This window comes from Panicum virgatum, chromosome 7N (genome assembly GCF_016808335.1).
Source record: "Panicum virgatum strain AP13 chromosome 7N, P.virgatum_v5, whole genome shotgun sequence".
In the NCBI taxonomy this organism is placed as follows: domain Eukaryota; kingdom Viridiplantae; phylum Streptophyta; class Magnoliopsida; order Poales; family Poaceae; genus Panicum; species Panicum virgatum.
The window spans coordinates 5615003-5639829 of record NC_053151.1 but is presented as its reverse complement, the minus strand read 5'-3'; the positions used below and the strand labels follow the sequence as shown (position 1 = coordinate 5639829).

Here is a 24827-nt window from a genome sequence, read left to right as displayed (position 1 = left end):
ATCAATGAAGGACGATTGGTACTTTCTGAGATGCAAATTGACAAAGCTCCTTTCCCTGTTCATACACTGGAAATTGAACAATCCAAATGTGCTCATTCGGCCGAAACAAGCCGAAAGAGCTAAGGGGAAGAATGTTGTCATCGGTGATCCAAGACCGATCGATACAAGTGACAAAATCCTTGCCCGGGAAGTCATCAAGGAGAAGACTGATGATGGCAAGGATACTCTGAAGATCATAGTTAGAAATCCCAGACTCAGGGGGCGACGAAGCTCTCCACCAGAAAATCGGTCTGCTGATCAAGCACAACCGGTCCGACCGGTCAGACCGGTTCCTCCAGCCGGTCAGACCGCTCTGGTGACCGTCCCCGGACTTTCAAGCCAAAACGTCCGGAAGTGGGTACTTGGAAGACCAATGAGGTAAAGGTGTAGGGAAGAACTGCTAATCAGAAGCCCACCTTCAACCAGTTGTTGAACAAGTACACAAAGGCCATTCAAAACGATCGGCCGCTAAAAAAGAGACCGCGATCACCACCACGTCAAGACCGTCCAGTGTCCCCAAGGAGGGAATCCAGCAGGAGCAGGGGTGATGTTGTCATATTGTATCCTCCCCAGATGTGTGCTACCATGCCATGGGTGCCTCCGGCTTCAAATGCGACAAATCCGGCATGGGGGCATCGGGGGATATGGATGCAGTGCTTTCCAATGCCTTATCCTCCACATTATCAAGGAGAAAGCTCCAGAGTACCCGTGCATGACCGATTGGGGCCATGTCAATCTGGTCTAGTTCTGCAGGATGCACCAGTCAGACCAGTCTCCATTTACCGGTCAGACCGGTCTCACCAGAGGCCGGGCCAGGCTCCTGTTCTAGGGTTTGAGTATCGTGTCAAGGGACAGAAGCCTGTTGCTGATCCAGAGGAGTCTAAAGCCAATGTTATTCAAATCAGTGAAATCAAAGTGCCCATAAAAGACACGGGCAAAAAGCCGATGGATATTGAAGAATCGGCTGATGTTCCTTCACAAAAGCCGGTCTTAGCTAATGAACATGAGGCCAGTAGCAGCAAGAGCGCAGCAGACAAGTACCATCAGCCTAGGTGGTGCCCTTCAGGTTTAACTAATACACAGAAGAGGAAATTGCAGCGCCTTCGCAACAAAGAAAAGGAGCAGGAGAAAGAGAAGATGAGGGATGAGGACTTCAATAGATACATGCCCATGTTCCCTCAGAGCAAAGTTTGGAAGGTCAAGACAGCTGATCAGCCAGCCAGACCGGTCGGACCGCCGCAGCCAACCGGTCAGACCGGTTAGATAGACCGATCAGACCGCTCTGACCAACCGGTCAAACTGGTAGAGCCTACTGCAGAGCCAGCAGCCAAATCGGCACCGCCCATTTCGGTTCCTTCTGTAGATGAAGCCCCAGCAGTTCCTCTGACAGCAGAAGACGAGGAATTGGTGGATTATGAAGCGTCTCAGGACCGCACCAACTTGGAGATTAATGTGGTCCACTTGTCTTCGGATTACTTCGTGGTTCCGAAAGAGGATTTGGCTCATCTTCAATTTGGGCCCCGTGAAGCTGTATTCCAGAAGCCAAGCGAGAAGGACAACCATCTGAAGGCTCTTTACCTGAGGGGACACATCAACGGGAAGCCGGTGACTCACATGCTAGTGGATGGTGGGGCCATTGTAAATCTTATGCCCTACTCGCTGTACAAGAAGCTCGGTGGCCAAGACGAGGAATTGATCAAGACAAACATGACAGTCAGTGGTGTTGGAGGGAGCGAGCCCCTTAGCGCCAAGGGAGTTGCTTCCATGGAGCTCACCATTGGGAGCAAGACGCTTGCTACGGCTTTCTTCGTCTCGGAGGTGCAAGGTAACTACAATTTGATTCTTGGGAGGGATTGGATTCATGCAAATCAGTGCGTTCTTTCTAATTTGCATCAGTTTCTTGTTCAGTGGATCGGCGATGAGGTTGAGATTGTCCATGGGGACACCTCATCCTTTGTTGCTTTAGCCGATTCGGATTCTATTAGTGCACATGACAACGTCAAGTGTTTATCGGGCATGGATCTATCCGATTATAATTTGATTAGTTGCACTAAGGATGGTTTTGTTTTTGCTGTACTAAAGCCGATGGATAATCGGCTAAATCATTTAATGTAAATCAGATGAGTATAACAGAAGCCCCAGAAGCGACCGGTCAGACCGCTTGTGCCGACCAGTCAAACCGGTCCAGTCCCGTTTGGTGCACAGAGCTGACCGGTCAGACCGGACACCCCGACCGGTCAGACCGATCCAACACAGAGTGGTTACAGCAGAGGCTAGATCATTATCGGGCGCGTACGAACGATATGTGTGAAGCCATTGAAGATTCTGATGATCTAGACAAGCTGGGCCAAGGGTTTGCATTGGCCGATCTTTTAGAAAAGGTAGACATTGGTGATGGAACTATCCCTAGGCCGACCTTTGTAAACAAAAATTTATCGGCTGAATATAAAGCTGATTTGGTTAATTTGTTGAAGGAATATGTCAATTGCTTTTCTTGGGAGTATCGTGAAATGCCCGGTTTAAGTCGTGATCTTTTTTAGCATCGTTTACCGATTAAAGCCGGTTTTAGACCTTATAAACAACCGGTTAGGCGTTTCAGTCCCATTATTTATGACCGAATTAAAACTGAAATTAATCGTTTACTTGATGCTGTATTTATTCGGTCTTGTCATTATGCTGATTGGATCTCTAATATTGTGCCCGTTGAGAAAAAGGATTCGGTGAAAATTGGAGTATGCATTGATTTTAGAGATCTTAATAACGCTACTCCCAAGGATGAATATCCTATGTCTATAGTCGATTTGTTGATGAATGAGGCTTCCGGACATCGTGTCATTAGTTTTCTTGATGGTAACGCCAGTTACAATCAAATATTTATGGCCGAAGAAGATATATCTAAAACGGCCTTTAGATGTCCAGGATTTATCGGTTTGTTTGAGTGGGTTGTTATGACTTTTGGTTTGAAAAATGCGGGTGCTACTTATCAAAGAGCTATGAATTTAATCTTCCATGATTTGCTTGGTGTCATCTTGGAGGTGTACATTGATGATATTGTAATTAAATCGGCCGGTTTGGATCATCATTTAGCCGATTTGAGACTTGCTCTTGAGAGGATGCGCCGGTATGGTTTGAAGATGAATCCACTCAAATGTGCTTTTGGTGTATCGGCTGGAAAGTTTCTTGGCTTCATTATTCATGAGAAGGGAATAGAGGTTGATCCTAAAAGAATTGAAGCCATGAGGAAGGTTGAAGCCCCTACATGCAAGAAGAATTTACAGAAGTTCTTGGGCAAGGTAAATTTCTTGAGAAGGTTTATATCTAACTTGTCCTGAATGATCGATGCTTTTACTCCTATTCTTCGGTTAAAAGATGAAACCGAATTTACTTGGGGGGCAAAACAGCAAGAAGTGTTTGAGAAGATCAAGACTTATTTGTCTTCGCCAGCCGTACTCAAAGCACCTAGGAGAGGAGTACCTTTCAGACTTTATGTGGCTGCTGAAGACAAGGTTATTGGGGTTGTTTTGACAAGGTCATTACATATTTAAGCCGACGACTTATTGATGCGGAGATGAGGTATACATTTATTGAGAAGTTGTGTTTGTCTCTTTATTATGCTTGTACCAAATTAAGACATTATCTACTATCTAGTACTTGCATAGTAGTATGTCAAACCGATGTGTTTTTTTTCTTTTCTTTTCCCCTTTCTTTTTTTCCTTCCCTTCTTCCCTTCTCCCACGCGCCTGCACCTCCCCTGTTCCCAGCACGCCGGCCGCCCGCCTCTGCTCCACCGCGCACGCGCGCGTGATGCCTGCCTCCCGTGCCTCGCGCCCCTGCACGCGTGCCGGCCCCACGCACCGACCCAGCCGTACCCGCGCCAGCCCAGCCCCGCGCGCGCCCGCCACGCTCGCGCCACTGGCCGGCACTGCCGTACCGCGCCGGCCACGACCGGCCGCGACGCGACCGCAGCTGCCGCCGGCACGACGCCGTGCCGCCCCTCATCGTGACCCCACCACATCGCTGCAGCCCCGCTGCCTCGTCGCGCGCACGTCGTCAACGCCGCCGTCGTCTCAGCACCACCGCCGGCAGCTCGACCCCCCGCTTCAGCACGCGCACGCCGCCTGGCCGTCGCACGTCGCCCTGCCTCACCGGCACCCCCACGCGAACCACGCGTTGGGAGTCAGCGCCGCCATCGCCTCAGCACCACCGGCCGCCATTACTCCGCCTCCCATGTGCCAACTGCCGGCCGGCCGCCTCTCGCTCGCCACCGGCCTATAAAAGGCCCTTGTGTCGCTATCCGCCCCGCCGTACACCTCCCCAGCCAGCTCCCTCTCTCTCCCTTGCTCTCCACCACGCCGCCGCTCAGAGCCGCCGCAACCGCCGTCCGCCCGCCACCGCGGACCCGCCTCCACACGCCACCCCAGCCCGAGGTGAGTAGGGGAACAGGATCCCCTCGTCTTCCTCTCCGTTTTCCCCCTCTTCCCCGTCACCGCCGCGCCCTAGTTCGCCGGCGCAGGCCACCGCCACCGGCCAAACCGCCCCCTCCCCTGCTCTACTCTGTTCTAAATCGAAGGGGAAGAAGGGTGTTTTGCCCATAGCCCCCTAACCTTTCCCCTTTTTCCACACGAGCCCTCCCACTCTATCTGGTTCTTTTCACCAGAAACCCCTCCCTCTCTTAGATTCTTTACAAACAAGTCCCTGCTCCTTTAAACCACCCCCTAAACACCCTTTAACTCGTCATTTCATGCGCTAAACATCTCCAAATAAATCCCAAATTTCACCACACTCTCCCCGGATGTTTTCGCCGAGTTATCGATCAATTTCCCCAAAATAATATTCCCACCTCTATTTTCAATTTATTCTCTCCTCGAGCTCAAACGGTAAAACTTTATTTTCTTTTTATTTATTATGTGCTTGTTTGTGCGTACCGTAGCTGACGGAGTGAACGAGGAGGAGTACCGCGAGCCGGAGTTCGACGCCGAGTACCGCGAGCAGGAGCACGAGGACCCGTACCGCGAGCAGGAGCTTCCGGAAGGCTTTGAGGACTGCAAGTCCAATTCCATCCTTTGATGCATATTTATCCTATGTTTTTGAGACAACCTATTGGCATGTTTTACAAATTGCATTGTTTTACTGCTGAAATTGCATTGTTTTACTGCTGAAACACGGTTGGATAGCCACTCCTTGATTGCTATGACTATTCCTTGATTGCCTAGATTTATCTCTAAATATGATATGCTCTATTTGGATGATAACCATTGCTAGAAATGCTTAGGACCATGTTACTCTCTTACCAAATTCAATCATGACAACAATGTGAGTTTTTAAAAGGATAAAAGTGTGAGTGTTTTAAAGGATAAAAATGGGATTTCAGAAAAATAAAGAAAAGAATTACTTAGATGAGGTGGATGGTGTTTCTTGTGTGAAATGCCTTATGTGGAGAGCTCGTACCTTTGTGGTTGAGCATGGTTGGGAGATATCCATCTTGTCATGTGTAAAGATGGCAACGGATAAAATCCGTGCGGATATCAACTTCATAAACCCGTACCCGCGTGCTAAAATCCGTGCCCGCGCCCGCGCCCGCAACCCGCAACGGGTAGAAAATGATACCCGTACCCGCTATCCGCGGATACCCGCATACCCGCGGGTACGCCCGTATACCCGCAAGTTTTAGAAAATCAAGCACACAAGCACATTTAATAGCATGTAAATATTAATATGCACCTCTATATCTCAATATTAATAAATTATAACCTAATAATCAACACGTCAACACCATTTATTTGAGGAAACAAATAAATTTTAGCAAATAATGAACTAGTCTCATACATAATACATCACAAAAGTCATTATTTGCGGGTTTGCGGGTTTGCAGATTCGGGTATCAATTTTTCAAACCCGTTTGAAGATATCCGTTGGGTTTAGAGTATTACCCGCGCCCGTACCCGCGGGCACAAACACAAACCCGTATCCGCGCCCGTCGGGTTTGGTATCTGCGGGTACGCGGATATTTCGAACCCGTTGCCATCCCTAGTCATGTTTAAGGACCGGGTTGATGTGTCATCTTACCTAACCTTTTATCGTGCAACCACTCGACCGTTGTGTGTGGCAACGGCTTAGCATAAATCCCACTAGCTGGTTAGTTAGCCAAAAGGAGAGCTGGTGATGCAACCAGAGATCATGGAGTAGGAGTAAGATCTTTGTGACTTACGTCCCGGTTGAGGCCTCATTGGTAGGTCACTGACCCCTTGGTTGCTTCCGTGTTGGCGAGTCTAATTTAGCTATGGTGGGTAATGGCTTTGTTAGGATCTGCAGCGGCACTAAGGTGTTCGTGTTGCGGTACCCGACTTGTGGGTAAAGTGTACAACCTCTGCAGACTTAAAATCTATTTGAATAGCCATGTCCATGGCATTGGACGAGTTACGGTTTGGGCACATAATTAGATTTGTGGGCGGTGTGAGTTGATTTTGGAAGTGTCCGGCAGTTGTGCCGTGAGCTACTGCGGACGGGGAGTCCGGTAGCATTAAAACTTGGATCCTTGTGTGGATCAACCCCACTTATTGATTCGGTTACAAAAGAAAAGTTTTGCGAAAATCCTTTAAAAATAAACCCTTGCATGTGTTAAAATCTAGCTTTATTGCAAATGAACCTTAGCCTTTCCTTGTTATATCCTGTGCATAATCTTGTATTATCCCCCTCCGTGGGTGTAGTTGGACTTGTTGAATACTTTTGTACTCACCCTTGTTACTTATGTTGCTTCAGAGGAAGACCCGGACTTTGTTGCCGAGGAGATCGAGTAGGTGGTCGTTTCCGCACCCAACGTTGCCTGTGGCGTTGGCCTTTGCAGAATGCTTCTGCTGGCGTGTAGATGTTCTGATGATCTAGATCCTGATCTAGACCCGGTCTGGGTTGTGCTTTGGAGCATCACTGTTGTTATTCTGCTTATCGTTATAGTGTTTCTTCACTGTCCACTCCCACGGGAGTTGTAACGGGTTATGAATTATCTATTGAATAAATGTGTATCAGTCTTCTGGGACTGATATTTATATCACATTTAAGTCTCTATTTAAGTGGGGACGTTTCAGTCAACTATATGTATGGAACTTGATCCTAACATATATATATAGATATGCACTTGGTTTTTCTTTCGAAACAGGTGTGACACTGCCCTTGCTCTGCCGCCGCCTCCTTCAGTCACTGAATCGCCTCTTCCTGCTTTAGTCACCGAATCGCCTCCGCGCCGCCCCCAAGTGCGACGCGAGGAACAAGACGATAAGGGGCCAGTGAGTGAGAATGAAACATAAGGAAACGAGAAGCGTCTGGGGGCTCTTCAGTTTCAGTCTTCATTGGAGCCTCTTCAGTTTCTGGAGTGCAGGTGCGGGTCGCCGGTCTGGAAAAAAATACGCACGGTTGAATCCAACCATCTAAACAAGATCCAATGGTTCTAAAAAAAGTGATTGAGACAAATTAAAAAATCAAGCATTTGAAAAGGAGTAAATCTCTTTTACAATCAGAGATTGCCTTGTTCAATTGTTCTCGGGAGAATTAAATCAAACAGTTGAACTTTAGTACAATACTCATAATTGAACTAAACAAAGATAAATAAAATGAGAATAAATTGTTGGGTCACAAAGATCAGAAAAGCATTCCTTAAGCTTATCTCTTCATCTAGACATTATCTCGCTGTCCTTCCATGACAATATTCCATTATTAATTCCTATGAGTAAAATATACGGTCAGACCTTCATTTTGGCAAGGGGTGTCATCTAGGTCCTCGAAGTTCTAAAATGTACATTAGAGTTTCCAAAGTTGTTAATCAGTTCACGTGAGTTCAAATCACTGTTACTCGCATTAAAATGCATGCATGACATGCTAACTACATACACGTTGATGTGGACATGGGGCCCACATGTGAGCTCCTCATTTTTTTCTCTGTCTTATATATATTCCTCCTCCCTCTCTCACATCTGGCTGAGCCCGCCCCTATCCCAGCCCCAAGGCCCGAGCGAGCCTCAGGGACCAAATTGTGTTGCCTCGTCCAACCGGCAATGCCGGGGAGCTCTCTGCCCATCCGTCAGCGAGGTCCGTAGCCTCATGCCCATAAATCGCGAGTTGCTGTTGGCTGAGGCTACGGACCTTACCGGCGGACAACGGTCGAGGTTGTGCCTGAACTTTCGTTGGCGGGGCGATGGCCATTGGGCGCACGTGGTGGCTTAGCGGAGCGGAGGTGGCAGAGGCTCCGCGCCAGGGCTATCGGTGGCCAAGGCTTCAGACCTGTGAGGGGAGAGTGGCGGCAGCGATGGACTGACCGGATTAGCAAATGGCGGTCGAGGCCCACAACAGGGGCTACACAGGGGTGGGCGGCAACGGCAACGAACCAACCGGAGTGGATGGGGATTGGGGACTGAGGTCGGCAGTTGGGCTACGCCCGGATTGGACAGTGGATAGGACGCTCGAGCTCTCAAGTATGGCGGATGGCGGATGTCTTGGTGACGCAATCTCGACCATCTCCTGGACCATACACACGCGCTGCCACCATCGGATAAGACAGGCAGTATGGAATAGAGAGAATAGAGGGGAGAGTGGTGGCCTAACATGTCAGATTCACGTCAACGCGCACGCAGCATGCCACGTTGATAGTTTAATGGGAGTTGAGTAGATCCGGACCTTACGTGAACTGATTAGTAAGTTTGAGGGTCCAAATGACAGTCTTTGCTAAGTTCGTGAGCCGGCCGTGCATTTGACCCATTCTAAAAAAATGAAGCTTTCCGGACACTTTAAGGACACACTTATGAAGGTCAAAGGCGACACCTAGATGGTTGCTGATATGGTAAAACTGACATGAAATCTGTCGGTCTCTAAAACACCAAAGGGGTTGGCCACTCAAGTTAATATAAAACTGTCAGGAAAGATCATTTCTCGTTGTAGGTGTCGAAGTAAAATGACCCCTTATGAAATATGCATGGTTACCAAGTTAATTAGATGATGAACCTTTTGAAGGGACGTGGTGAGTTTAATTTGGGGAGCTTGTGATGAATTTGTTTACCACTTTTATTTACGTGCTTATCGGAAGCAAACCTCATCCGATCCAGAAGAGAACAAAAACTTTGTTGAGGTTCATGCATGAACCAGGAACGATAGACGTAGAAAAGTAGAACAAGCATCTCAACACAAGGTGCAGAATAATGAAACTTTCTCAGGTCAATCAACATCTGTTATATATGACAGGGACTCATCAGTAATCCACCACCATATAGACACTTAGGATTAATTAGTAGAATTAAAACATAACACTTCTGCAAATAAAGGTTAACAAATTAATTTGGAATGGAAAACTTTTCTACTTTATGTTACGGTGATGATTAGTACGTGATGACATTGAAAAGCAAGTTTTTTCCCCTTGTGCTAGAACTTTTGCACACGGCAGCACAAAGAAGGCTGGGATCCGTGTGAGATAATCATGTTATTTTGAAGAAGTCATGGAAGGGCGAACAGGTCCCAGATTTGCCGACAGTATCCTATCTTATCCTTTCCAGCAGTGTTAACAGTACTGCATTTGTTAACGCAAACGTGGTATACATGTCGGTGATGGAAACGTCGTCAGAGCAATTTTGTTAGAAGAAAAAACAAGTCAAAGAACTGAACATTATAATATGCAGGAAAAAGTCTATTTTACTCCCCTCACCTATTTACTTTGTCCACTTAACCCTCTAAACAAAATCTGGGCTTACTTTACTCCCTCGAACTATTTCGTTTGGTCCAATCTACCCCCTAACTAGATTTTTATTTTTTGTTTCTTCACATACAAGTTAAGTTTCAATTTCAGATTTTGCCAGTTGACTTATAACATGATGCTTTATGGTACAAAAATACAATAGCAATTTTCCATGACTAAATTTTGTACAGTTTTGTATATCTTAGATCAATTTTGTATTAAATATTCCTAATCTATGAAAATAATCATAACAAATTCTTAGTATAATTTTTTAACATAAGGCATCATGTTTTGTATCTGCTCACAAAATTGGAACTCAAAATTCAACTTATACATAGAGAAACAAAAAAGAGAAATCTAATTAGAGGGTAGATTGAACCAAATGGAATAGTTGAAGGGAGTAACGTGAGTCTAAATTTTATTGAATGGGTTAAGTGGACAAAGTGAATAGGTGAAAACAGTAAAATTGACTTTTTTTTCTAATATGCATGGTGACGTACAAGTTTTGCCCCTTTTGCGTACACGTACAAGTTTGGCTGAACTGTATTATATGCTGCATGGCGGATGACGACTACTTTTCTGCACCCTAGCCTGTGTGTATATGCAAACAGACATGGTTGAGTGGCACATCATCGAATGATCTTAACAGATACTCGGTCAAAATCTAAAATTTTGTTATCTGCCGCCAAGAGAATGTCAGGTTAGTTGATAGAAAAAAAAGATATAATGAGAATAGAAAAGACGATGGTGTCTGTGGAAACATTATTAATGGCAGCTTAATCTTTTTTTTTTGGTGCATCCAGTGACTACTAAACCTTTGGTCGGTTCCACGCACTACTTGACTGTCCATTTGAACATTTAGTCAGCAGGAGATGCCCCATAGTTTGAGCAAAGTCAGAAAAAGAATTACCACCGAGATGATGGTGTGTCTGTGGAAACATTTATGGCAGCTAAATCTTTTGTTTTTTTTCTGCATCCAGTGACTACTTCAACCTTAGGCTAGTCTCGGTGGGAGTGTCATCACACAATTACTAAGACTGAAAACTTGAGAACTCGATGATGACGCTTCTCTCTCATCTCATGACACTCTATCTCATCTCTCTCCTCATAAAATTGCTAATGTGACATGATATTTAATGCTCGTGACACTTCTATAACACTCTCCATTGAGACTGGCCTAACTCACAATGCAGACTTCACTATGAGTCTAAGTCTATTCATTACCCTCTCATTTATAACTTTTTTGTTGACATAGCGCTGTTTTTATTGAACAAAGAGAGGAAAAACATAAGAAACCAAATCTTCACACAAATCAAGACCGTTGTAAGATAGACAAATGAGTCATGGAATACTATCACTACGACAAAACCGAGATTTCGTGAGGGTGAAAATACTCTCACGAAATACAGTTTTACCCTCACGAAAATGATTAGTGACGGCCAACCGTCACACAATAGTTCTCACGGTGACGAGATCACGAAAATACAGTTTTCATGAGGGTTAGCTGTCACGATTTATTTTCGTGTCGAAATTTCGTGAGAGTGACCTCCACGAAAATTACAGCGTCGTCAGGTTTGCAAGCACCTTTTCGTGAGAGTATTTCGTGGAGGTCACCGTCACGAAATTAATTCATGAGAGTTACAAAACTCACACGAAAATAGTATTTCATGAGAGGGAGGTGTCACCACAAAATAAGTTTGAACCCTCACGAAATATAAATTTCATGGGAGCGGGACACCATCACGAAAACATGTTCAACCTTCACAAAATATAAATTTCATGAGAGCGAGACGCCACCAGGAAAACATGGTCAACCCTCACGAAATAGTGGTTCCCTGGAGTGCCGCCCGGTATCAATTTCATGAGAGTGCAACCTCCAGGAAAAGTTCCAATCCAAATCCCAAATACAGTCATATTTCAATAGTCAATCCAGCATAAAAAACACAATCAGATTTCAATACATGCATACATTCGATTAATTTCAGTCCAACCAATCACAAAGTGTCCAACACTTGCACTCCAAACATATTACAATGTCTCCAGCACCTTACATTGATGAAATGCAATACTGTCTCATAAGTCATAGCCATCTAACACAAGCTCGAGCAGCACACATGTAGCATCAAGATAGTTTATTAGACAAAGAATAAGGCATTATTACCTCTGTTGGCTTGGAGCAGTCAACACAGATGTGAGAATAGCTCCTTTGGAGTTGATGTAGCTACTGCAATGGTGCCTGCTACTTCAACCTTGGCGTTGTACAGTCCTCTTCTGCAAGCTTGGCTGGCGTCAGTGCTGCCTTCTCCACCTTAATTGAAGCTCGGTTCCATGTCCGTGCTTCTCCAATCCTCAACGATTAAGTTCAGCATATCAGCAATTCAGCATACAGAACACACACAGTTTCATATGCAACAAACATCCTGATATTGCTAGAGCAACACAGAACAATTAGGGGAAAATATTGCTAGAGCACACAACACGGAAAAAATCGGGAAAAAGGATGGAGTGCTGTACTGCTGAAACGAGAATGACAGAGTTTGCAGAGAACCACGGTACAGGCAACTAAAAATTCAGCAACGCGAAAATCGGACAAGGCTAAAAATTCACTTGCCACAGCAACTTGCTTCCTGTAAAAGCAGCTCAAGAATTGACTGCTAGCTGCTCAAAACAGTGAACTGAACAAGCTCATGATTACTTGCTGTGACCAAAGAAATCGATCGAGCTGCACTTGCTGCTGGATGCACCGACTAGCTAAAGAAACATGGAATAAATGAAGCACTGTTGCTTGATAGTGACAAAGCCGAAATTTGAGCAATTAAAAAACAAATACCAGCAACAGCTTTAACTCAAGAACGAGCATGACTTGGTGCTGGACTGTTAGAAAGAGACTAAATTCAGATCTGGATACACTGCTGCAGCTGAACAGACAGAGAGCGGAGTACTACGGTGGGACTACTCACCGGTGCTCTGGAAATCGACGAACTGGGGCTTCGGGCACTGGTGTAGAGGGGCTTCGGGCGCTGGTGGCGGAGGGGTGGGCGTCCGGCGCTCGGTTGGGGAGGGGCGGCCGGCGGGGTGGAGTGCTGGGGGCTGGCGATGGGTGGAGATCTGGGGGCGAGCGGCAAAGGAGAGTTGGGACATCGCGCGGGGTTGCGGAGTGGGAGTCACGCCGCGTCGCGGAGTGGGCGTTGCGCTGGGTGTCGGAGGTGCGGCGGCAGAGGAGAGCTGTGGGGCGCCATGGGGTTGGGGGAGTGGGGGCGCATGTGGATAGAGTTTGGAACAGGTCGGGCGGCTTTTGTTGTGTGATGGGCCAACAGAAAAAAAGCACCGGACATTCTCCTCGATGGCGCCAACACCAAGCGCAAGCGCGCGACTTATCATTTTTAGGCGCCATCGTGAATTCAGCCAAGCAAAAAATCTGCGCTACATGTTTCCTGGCGGCAACAACTATTTTCATGAGAGTTCATGTCACGAAATAACAATTTTTCATTGCGGTTTGCATAGCACTCTGACGAAAATAGGTTTTCATGATGGGATTTGTAGCACCTCCACGAAAAATACTAATTTCATGAGGCTGTGTTTTAAACTCTCACAAAAAATCCATCCCCTCACGAAATCTCGGTTTTGTGGTAGTGTATCAGGGCACTCCCAATGCTAGAAACTATCATAGTTTCTATACTTTAGGATATCGTGTCAAAAAACTATCTTTCATAATGCAATCTTCTATCATAATATCCCATGACCCGGTTGTCTCTTTCACAAACGGTCTTAGTGTGCGTGAAGACTTGGTTTCTTAGTTAGACTTGGTTTGTTATATTTTCCCTCTCTTTCTTCAATAATTACAACGCCATATCAGTAAAAAGTTATAAATGAGAGGATAATTAATAGACTTAAACTCTATGATGAAGTCTTCATTAGGAGCACCCTGATAGAAAATTGCATTGTGAAAAAACTAATAATTATAGTATCTAACATTTTGAGTGCCCTGATTCCACCTACTGCGTGACTATCTGAGATGGGGAGTCGATCGAGTTTCGCCACATTATTTAAATGAATCTCAACACGTACTCCCTGAAATCTAAAGCTACTCCCCGCCCTAGTTAACACCTCCCTGAAATCTCAACAACTTCGTTTGTGACATACTACTGTTTCCTAGCTAGAATCCTAGGTGTGTGCATTTATTGCGGTCATGGATTGCGTGCGAGATAACCACTCCCCGAAAGTATGGTGCCCAAAGACAATCTTTGAAACGTCACAGATCGATCTAAGGATGCCAGCTATTAGTAAAAAATTATCACATATTCCAATATCCATATCATGATCAACTCCAAAAGTTCCCTTAAATCACCTCTAATAGCCTAATTAGGGAGAGAGAGAAAATATATATTCTCTTATATTTTCTTTTAGAATAATCTTAACTACATTATTAAGCCGTTTGTGATCGACATACTGTTTTGCCAAGCTTGCCATTGCAGTCCTAGTTTGCGTGCAAGCTAACCACTTGCTGGCAAACGTCAGAGACCCGAGGATGCAAGCGCTAGTTGCATTAGGTGGTGGTTTAAACACACATTTACTGGGTATATACACAGATGTTTTCTGCTACTGAACCAGTCAGTTTGGACAAATTTTGGTTCTAGGTGAGGATATGATATTCGATGGCTGACTGTAATAAAGAACGTGCATGCGTAAACGCCTGTGACGACTGACTGAACTGGATAATGGACGATGAGTGACTTTTCTGTAACTGGTAGCCAACGTACGTGGCAATCCACCGATGTTCACTAATTAGGTGGCACGTCACATGATGGATACTGTGTACGGGTACTACTCAGTCGTCCAAGAACGTCATGTCAAGCAGCCCATGCCGGATTAGTCGGTACTAGCATTGATGGAAAGCAGTGGAAATATTCAAAAGTTCGAGCAACTGATGACTGTTTTAATCACAGTATATTGCAACTTCCAGGTACGTACCACATCTGTAGCTATAACAATATTGCAACAGTCTGCCACCTCGATCCATCGATCTTCCGCTATATAAAGCCACACCCATCCCCTCCGCTGCCCAAGACATCTCCATCACCCAAACGATATACACACAATGGCTTTCTCTTCTTCCACCAAGCTTCTCCTCATCACGGCCTTCTTTGCACTGGCCTCGTGGCAACAGGTCATCGCCTTTGATCCTAGTCCTCTCCAAGACTTCTGTGTGGCTGACCTGAAATCGCCTGGTATGCATGCATACAAACATTCATGTTTTATGTGATTTTGCAAAACGGTTGCACTTGCACCAATGATATACATGTTGTAAATCATGTACTATACCCTACCCATCGATGTGTAACATGTTACTTTATTTTGCTTCTGTGCACTAGTGCGTGTGAATGGGTTTCCATGCAAGGACCCGATGGCCGTCACCCCGGACGACTTCTTCAACGCGGCCAGGCTCGACCAGCCACGGAACACCATGAACAAGTTCGGCTCCGTCGTCACCAACATCAACGTCACGCAGTTCCCGGGCCTCAACACCCTCGGCATCTCGTACGCGCGCATCGACTACGCGCCACTGGGCGTCAACACGCCCCACCTCCACCCCCGTGCCACCGAGCTCCTCACCGTGCTCGAGGGGACGCTCTACCTCGGCTTCGTCACCTCCAACCCTAACAGGCTCTTCTCCAAGGTGGTCAAGAAGGGTGACGTGTTCGTGTTCCCCAAGGCGATGATCCACTTCCAGATGAACCTGGACCATGAGAAGCCTGCGGCAGCGCTGTCCTCGCTCAGCAGCCAGAACCCAGGGGTTATTACCATTGCCAGTGCGGTCTTTGGATCGAAGCCGCCCATCTCACACGATGTTTTGGCCAAGGCATTCCAGGTCGAGAAGAAACTCATAGATTGGCTGCAGAATCAGTTCTGGGAGAATAACAACTACTAATGATCCTTGACTAATGTAATACAGTATGTGAAATAACTGGCGTGTGGTTGCCAGCGAGCCGTGGTTTGAAAGGTTCTGGTGGAGCGTGCTTTTTTTTTACTTTTCACTGCTTGATTGAAAAATAAAGTATATGGAATATATTTACTTGTGTAAGTTTTTTTTTTCTTCGTCACGGAACTAGAATGCTCTGTTTTCCAACATGACAACGTGATCATTTATTATTTGAACCAAGAGAAGCAAACTGAAAGCAAATCCTGAGCACCACTCCTCCCCGCCATTATTCGAGTTTAGTTCGTCCAATGCAAGCAGCATATATAAAATCCGAACCAGGTCCATTTGAGTTAAGTTGACAAACCCCTTCTCTGTTGTTTCTAATGCCTTTTCCATTCATTAGGGACATGGCCCCACTGTTTCTCAAACAAAAGAACTTTTTTTACTTTATACCCTACATTATTGAATATGGCCACATTACTCTAAAATAAATATATATAATCTTGGTTTATATTAAGGTTATTAATATCACTGTACTCTACTATAATTTTTTTCTAAATATTCATGACTTGTGCATGCATTTCGTATATTTTAGTTTAACCGGACTAAGATGTTCTATTTTCTAGAGGAAAAGATATAATCTACAATGATCGGATTTGGCCAAATTGGGTCTTAAAGTAATGGCCTTGATTGAGACCCATGGCGCATTATGGACGGAATTTGTTTTGGATCGAAAGCATCATGTGGGCAAAAAAGGCAACATGCCCCCACTGGTAGAGAAACGACCTTCCATATCCGAGGTCTTTAGTCCCGGTTGATTTTGGACCCGGGACTAAAGCCCTTTAGTCCCGGTTGGAAACAACATGCACGAAATACTACCAGCGATGGAAGCTTTAGTCTTGGTAACACCAACCGTTACCAACTAAGACTAAAACCTCCCCCATGAGCTACTATAAAAGGATTGCATCCTCTCCTCCATCACATATGCTTTGTAGGTGAGATGGTAAGGAAGTATCGCGCGAGGCAAGATGTCGTGAGTTCGAATCCCCGCACTACGCATGTGCATATTTCGCGTGAAAAATCTTGGAAAAAAAAGCTAGACTTACATGTACTAGTATGAAAATATGCAAATTCTTTCGAAATATACAGTTTTGGTTACATTACTGCTATGCTCATTGCCATAAGGGTATCACTTAATTTTCCCAATTCCATTATTACTGTATTAAAATTTCACTGTATTCAAAACTTCAATAAAAAAGTATGTGCATGATTTGTTAAGAAAGTTACAGATCACATCATGGGTGTAAAAAATTGCATTTAACCTACTTGAGATTGTCACGTGCAACTAATGATGAAAATGTTGTAAATCAAACATATAATAAATCCTTCGGTAATATATACTACAAATTCCTGCGTGTTCAAGAACTCCTCTAAAAAATGATATGACATCTCACACTCAAGCTAAACATATACAAGAATCGACTTGCATTTTCTAAGAAATGGGTAATGATGAGAAACTAAAATTTCCCAAGACAAATGGAATCTGTTCACACGGTAGGTGGAAATTTTTTAATATATACTTTTTTTATACAGGTATGGATGAAAAAATAGAAGCATATTTAAAATATAGTACATTTTAGAAAACCTGCATTGCAACAAACTATTTGTATGACTGTCGGTGTTTGTACCCGGCAACCTACCAAGGGGACTACCCGAGGTAGATGATTGTGGTGGGGCTTGTCGAGATCAGGAACTCGATGGTGAGACACGAGACACAATTTAAACAGGTTCGGGCCGCAATGTGCGTAATACCCTACGTCCTGTATGTCGCGTAGCTCTTGATTGATAGCGTATGCGGATGTGTACGCATATGCCTCTCGTTTTGGAGGGGTCCGTCACGAGACACAATTTAAATAGGTTCGGGCCGCAATATGCGTAATACCCTACGTCCTGTATGTCGCGTAGCTCTTGATTGATAGCGTATGCGGATGTGTACGCATATGCCTCTCGTTTTGGAGGGGTCCCTACCTCGCCTTATATGCACGGGAGGCAGGGTTACAAGTCGGTGTAGGTACAGGAGTACTAGTCGAGTATGACTAGGAGAAGCCATGGCGGTTACATGAGAAACTTTCCTATTCTAGTACTAGTCCTGAGTTGCCTTGTGGTCCACGCCGTCTTGCACCATGGCCCACATGTTGTAGTAGTCCCGGTAGGACGTCTTGTATACGGGCATGGTACACCTTGGTAGTGGGCCCAGGGATGTCCATACGACAAGCCCAAGTACTTTGTAGTTGAGTGGGATGTTCTCGAGTAGTCTTTGAAGGCTCCGCGAGTAGTTCCCAAGCGTCCCCGAGCGCTACAAGCGAAAGTCTTCAATAATACTTGAGTTACCACGAAGCTGGAAGGTACTGCAGCGGATCCCGAGTAGTCTTGAAGTCTTCTCGAGTAGTTCCCAAGCGTCCCCGAGTTCTTCTCTCGAAGGTCTTCAATAGTACTCGTGATGTCTAGATGTCTTCGCCTCGAAGATCCATATGGAAATGCGATTTGTGAAAATCGCATTCCATATGGAATGTAGCCCCGAGCCTTAGTTGGAATCGGAGATTCAAGCTGAAGGTTAATCTTGAAATTCCACCAATCTTATCCCGAAAAATCCGGAGAAAAACCGAAGGACGCGTGGCACGGCGCCCCCGAGCCTTGAGTCGAGTAGTTTTCTCGGATTAAAGGATAAATCTTGAATGTAGAATGTGGCCGAAGGGAATAATCCATAGCCAAATAATCTTCCAATCCTCAGATCTGTAGATGAGCCCCCAAGATTGAGAGCATCGAGTCTTGGAATATGAAGCGTCCACCGCACTGTAGAGCATGTGCGGTTATAAATAAAGGGGTAACCCCTTAGGGTTTTCCCATTCGCATCTGCCGCTAAGTCAGATGCTGAAGTAGATCCAATCTGCTATACTTGCCACCGCTGCCCACCACCACCCGTAGCCCCCGAGCGAATGCGAAGGAAAGTACTCGTGACCACGAGGATGAAGAGCGCACCGTCGAAGTCGCAGATGGAGAAGAAGAGGTCTGGTCGGGGGAAAAGGAAATCCCCCGAACTGCCGCCGCACAAGTACGGCAAGACAAATCAGAAGGCCCCGCCGCCCCCGACTAATGCATGGAAGCCGTCAAGGTTGAAGGAGGTGGGGATCCAGGCTTTGGTGACTGCAGGGCTACTTCAAGAGAAAGACGCAGTGTTGTGGAACTCCGCGAAGGGCCACGCCTGGCCCATGGAGAAGAATCCGGACAAGGTCCCGATGTTTGCCTCGTTCGTGGAGCGCGGACTGGCGTTACCGTCATCGGATTTCTTCCGCGGCTTCTTGGACTTCTTCAAGATTGAGTAGGTCCATCTGAATCCGAACTCCATCTTCCACATCGCCGTGTACATTCACTTCTGCGAAGCATTCCTGGGGATCAGACCGCACTGGGCGTTGTTCCGGAAGATATTCCGCTTGAAGCCCCAACCGAGGATAGATCACACCGAAGTAGTCGGTGGAGCAGGAGTGCAGGTGCGCCAGAATGCCAAAGAGATCTACTTTGACTATGAGTTGATCGACTCCAATCAAGACTGGAAGCACAAGTGGTTCTACATTGGAAACCACCCGCCTCTACTGACTGCACCCACAGGACACCGGCCGATTTGGGATGCGATCTGGAACCTGGAACCCAGCACGGAAGAGTGCATGCAAGTACCCGAGCTGCTGCGGCGGACAGCTGCATTGAAAGCACAAGGACTGACAGCGCAGCGGGTGGCTTATGGCTTCATGAAGCGCCACGTGCAGCCGCTAATGCAGAGGTCCCACCTTGGGTACGAGTATACCGGAGAGGATGATGAATCCAGGTTGTCGAAAGATCCCATCAGTGATGATGCGATCCTAGTCCAACTCTCCAAAATCTTCAAGAACATGAAGCAGGCGGTGCCAACCGCCGTACTGGAGTACAGCGCGGAGAGGCCGCCAAATCCAGTAAGTACCTGTGGCTATAGCCCCCAAGCACTGAGTAATCGTGGAAGGTACTGACGAGTTGCCATGTGTGCAGGATGACGTACTGCTATACTTCTTGATGCCGCCTCCGCTAGGGTTAGACCAAGTCCGCGTGGATCCGCGGAGACCGTGCCCCAGGCGCGACTTCTCGCAGGATGACGGAGAGACCGTGGTGGAGGAAGCAGAGGTAGACTCAAGCAGTGAAGACGACACTGTCTTGAGTCAATATGTTATGAAGAAGCGGCAAGATAAAGCCGGCAGCTCTGCTCGATCATCAAAGAGGCCAGCGGAAAACTTGGAGGATGACGTCCCTCAACCGCCTCGGAAGAAGAGGAACACGGTGAGGAAACACGTGGTCAGAGTGACCGTAAACCCCGATGGCACGCCATTGCAGGTAAAGTCGTGATGCGCAATCAATCTTGTGGCATATCTGGATTTACTTGACTTGTTTTTGCCTTGTATACAGACTGCCGCAGGTGCTGGGCAACCGTCAGGAGCCGTCGACAAGCACTGTGGAGATCATCGAGGTGGAGGATGATGTCGCCATGCCTGCTGGATTAAGGTCACATGAAGACCAACCAGCAGCGACAGAGATAACGGGAATGCCGCAGGAACAGCAGCGGCCTTCGTCACCGGTGGTCGAGACGGCGAAGACCATGCCTAGTCATCAGGCACTGGAGCCGTCATCAGATGAAGAGGAGGATGTGCCACTCCTCGGAGAAGGGTTTGATTGACCTCACTGTTCCACTGGTGAGATCGACATTGTAAGTACCCGTTGCCCCGAGTACTTATTTGGTGCGAATTGTAGGGAGTACTCAAATACTTTGTCATGCACAGGAAATCGACGGACCTGTCGTGGGAGCAAGCGGGGACAAGCAGTGCTACCGGTGGTGAAGACCACCCAGCCAACACTGGAGAACCCACGCCGCCAGACCAAGACAAGGCCGCGGAAGATGCGTCGGTATCGAACTCCGGCGCTGCAGAAGGTTTGTGTCTCTTGTGGCGCAAAGTAGTCGAGTCGCTCATGTATGCATATCCCGCAGCCCCCGAGCCTACTAACAACCTTCTGGCGGAAATTGAAGCAGAGATCGCAGCAGGGGCCGTGCCGGATCCGGACGCCAACCTGCCGGCTGGAGAAGATATTCTGAGGCCAGCCCCCGGGCGCTTGGAGAACGTCCGAGTAGCTCTGGTGCTGAGCCCGGAAAGACAACTCGAACAGGGCTCAGAGAGGCAGGTAGCGGTCTGCGAACAGGTGGAAACTGTAGATCTACATCAAGAGTTCTCAGCGCAGGATCAAAAATTAGAGGGGATAGAGAGGAGATAGGAGAGGATGACGTCACATCGTCCCCTTCCTCCGGGTCGCGCTATAGGCGATTCCGTGAGCCTCCCCATTGATACATCGTCGAGGGCCTTCCGGAGAGCTTGGTCCGAGCCGCGATTTCCATTCGCACAAATCAACAAGGCCTCGGTTGATATCAAGGAGATTCCGATCCGCTTTCGTTGGCGCTCGGCGGGGGAGCAGGATCTGGCCCATCCTGATGAGGGCGCGGTCGCAGCAGGTAATGGGCTCCCAGTCCGTGCGAAGCCGGTGTCTCCTCGCACTGGGCCTCCAATGGCGGCCGGTGGAGGTAGGCCTCGTTTCGACCCACACAGAGTGGGATATGGGCGGATTCCGTCCAACCCACCACCGTTGCGGTCACCACCTCGGTGTGGTCTCACTGATGGGATCCTGGGCGTTCACCCGAATGAGAAGACACGTGTGAACGATCCTGAGGTGGAAGAAGAGGAGGTGACAGCGGGGGGCGGTGAAGGGAATCAGCCGTGTCTCCCCACTTTAGGGTTGGAGGATTCGACACAGCGAGTCCATCCCCATCCCCACACCTCGCCGCCATCTTCTTTCCAGAGCTGCATCAACCAATTCGTAGGATACTTCCGCCCCAATCCGACGCCCAGATCTTATGCACAAGTCGTGAAGATGGTGATTCCTGCGGCAAATCGTGGGAATTTCAGGCGCGAGGGCTTCGGGGCGGGGCGTGCTGGCCGGGGAGCTGGCCGCACGGGAAGGCAAAACGTGTGGCAGCGCACCGGCAGGCGAGACCTGGATCAACGAAGCGACGGTGAGTTTGATCCCTCTCATGGTGGTCGAGAATCTGATCAGGGGGGAGAACCATTTGTCGGCGAACAAAGGAGATCTGATACCCAGTGCAGGGGTAACGAATCCTGGGGGAGAGAGGATTCCTCCTCCAACTGGGATCGTAAGGCGAATGACAATAGTGATCCAAGCCAGAAGGAGGCAGATGATCTTGCTAGAAAGGAGAAGGGCAAAGAGCCGGAAGAGGAGTCAGACTTGCGTTCCAAGTTGCAGAAGAAGAGTGGGGTTCCTGATCAACCTCAGCTGAAACCTGCGTGCAAGTTCTGTGGGCTGAGAAATCACACCTCTGAAGAATGCAAAAGGAGGAATGCCTGTGAACTGTGTGGCTTCAACAATCATGAATCCTATGACTGCCACCGCGAACCATTGTGGAATCTGGGTCCAGAATTGTGCGCTGCTCAAGTTCCCAACCAAAGTTTTTTCTACATTGATGAACATGTTGATCAGAAGCTGAAGCGTGAGAAGGCAAGCACTGCGATTGTTACGGTGATTAATGGTGTCATGTCAGCTAAGCAGATTGAAGGAGAGTTTAGGCGAATTGTAGGTGCTGATGTGTGGAAATGGAGTGCCAAGCAAGTGACTGAGGCTAAATTCACAATGAGATTCCCTAATGCTAAGATGGTGCTAGATTATAGCCAGTTCATTCTTGGGGTGCTTGATGGTAATGCACAGATGAAAATCGAACCCTGGTCCTCCTCCTTGGGTGCCAAAGGACAACTTCAACTTGCCTGGTTCAAAATCAGAGGGATCCCTATTGATCAAAGGAATATCAGGACTATTGCCAGGGTTGGTGGTCTGGTAGGAAAGGTCATGACAATTGATGAAAAAGCAAGATATAATCCTGATCATGTGAGAGTGAGAATTGCCTGTAGATATGTGTTGGCTGTCCCAAAAACTGCAGAAAGCACTCTTGGCATATATCTGTATGATTTCCAGTTCGAGCTTGAGGGTGACACGTCTTACTCTGAGCCAGGACAATCTAGTAGAGTAAAAATCAATGACTTGGATCACCAGCCAAATTCCAAGAAACCAAGAATGGAACATGGCAATGTTGGACAGGGGGCTTCCAAAACTACCTCCTCTGCCCCTGAACACACTGATCCAGGTCATGGGACTAATCATCTTCAGAAAATGGTGATAGGTGGAGATGCAAAAAAGAGAATTCTCAACTCTGCCCCACCAAAAATGTCATACTCCAAGAAAAGGATCAATACTGAGGTTAAGAAAACAGCAGTGAACTCTGAACCTGAATTTTTTGATGAAGTCATACCAGCTGCTACTTATGAACCAAGTGATAGCAGTGATGATTTCCCCACTCTTGTAAACAAAGTTTGGGATGATGGTGCTGAATCCTCAAAGAAAGCTGACAATGTGATGCTGAATAGGTGTGAAATGGCTGATGTAGTAAGTCTAGGACAACCCAATGTGGGATTCATCAAGAAAAATCTCAATTCTACTGTGCTGATCACTGATATAACTGATGAAGATGACAATGCTACAAAGGACACCAACACTGATAAGCCAGATTTGATCATCAAGAGTGTCTTTGAGGTGAAGAATCCTTGTGAGAGCCTTAGGAAAGAAAGGGTTGACAGAAGGTGGAGTGAAAGGCTAATAAACAAAGCTGAAGCTAATGTGGCAGCTCCTACAATTGGAAGCAAAAGAAATGCTGGAGGTAACATTACAAACCATAATTCCTTTTCTGTGCTAGATAATGATATTGTCATGAATTTATCTAATCTGATGGGTGTTAAAGTAACTGAAAACGATTTTTCCACTATAGACTTGCTTGCTGAAATGGAAAATGCTAGACTCTTGCTACATCAGAAAAATGTTTCTCAAAATTCAGTATTTAATCAAGAAGTTGCTTCTTCTGACCCCTCAACATTGACAATGCCTCTAACTGTACTGATTGCCAAGATATTTCCTCAGATCTTGATGAATATGTTCTGGTTTCCCCCAAGAGGAACAGAAAACCTTCCAGAAAAATCATGTTGTCCAGCTCCAACAATAAGAAAAAAGATAAACAAAACAGAGAAACTCTCTGTAAGATGAGGGGTGGGAAAACTCAGGGAAACTCTGAGGCTCCCAATGAACCCCTCAAAAGAAAGAATAATGTCAAGAAAAAATCATGAAGGGGCTTATTTGGAATTGTAGGGGCATTAAAAAAAATGGTGTCGCCTCCTTCCTCAGGAACCTCATTCTTGCACATAGATTTCACTTTATTGGCATTCAGGAAACAATGCAAAAAGAAATCAAAGATGATCTTCTAAGACAAATAGATCCCTCTCAATCTTATTTGTGGAAATGGATCCCCTCTAGAGGGAGATCTGGGGGAATCTTGAGTGGCATTAACCTAGAATATTTTGATGTTAGTTCCTTCCAGGAGGGGCAGTTCCTTCTACAACTAAACCTCTGGGATAAAGTAATGAAGAGGAAATGGAACTTTGTTAATGTCTATGGGCCTGCTCAGGATGAACATAAGAGGGGCTTCCTGGCAGAATTGGCCAATTTCTGCAGCAATAACTCAGACCCGGTGATCTTTGGGGGGGGATTTTAATCTCACTAGATTCTCCTCTGAAAAAAATAAAGGGGTAATTAATAGACATGCCTCTCTCTTCAATTCTGTGATTAACTGCCATGAGCTGGTGGATATGCAAATGGTGGGAGGAAAATACACCTGGTCTAACAACCAGAATCCTCCCACATTGGAAAGGCTTGATAGGTGTCTTGTGAATAAAGACTGGGAATCACTTTTCCCTACAATCTTCATCCAGAAATTACCAAGGGAAATTTCTGACCATAATCCCTTAATCTTATCTCCTGCTTCAAACCCCCCTCAGAGGAAAATACCTTTCAGATTTGAAACTTCTTGGCTGAAACAGCCTGATTTCATTGAAAAGGTTAAAAACCTATGGGAGTTACCCTGTCATGCAGAATCTGCAATGGATAGAATTCAAAGTAAACTGAAAAGGTTCAAGC

The 24827-nt window shown here is 46.5% G+C and overlaps 1 protein-coding gene across 1 annotated transcript; it reads left to right on the top strand.

Annotated features, from left to right (window-relative positions):
• The first annotated feature begins 14798 nt into the window (after window positions 1–14798).
• LOC120682652 (germin-like protein 8-3) lies at window positions 14799–15842 on the top strand. The gene is made up of 2 exons (XM_039964629.1): window positions 14799–14979; window positions 15124–15842. The coding sequence occupies exons 1-2, from the start codon at window positions 14850–14852 to the stop codon at window positions 15678–15680; spliced, it is 687 nt and encodes a 228-aa protein (XP_039820563.1). The 5' UTR covers window positions 14799–14849; the 3' UTR covers window positions 15681–15842.
• The last annotated feature ends 8985 nt before the right edge of the window (window positions 15843–24827 follow it).

Excerpts from the sequence above, each read along its gene's own strand:
- LOC120682652 (XM_039964629.1), top strand. The coding sequence starts at position 14,850 with ATGGCTTTCTCTTCTTCCACCAAGCTTCTCCTCATCACGGCCTTCTTT. Across the intron at positions 14,980-15,123 it reads GGCTGACCTGAAATCGCCTG|TGCGTGTGAATGGGTTTCCA; the intron begins GTATGCATGCAT and ends TCTGTGCACTAG.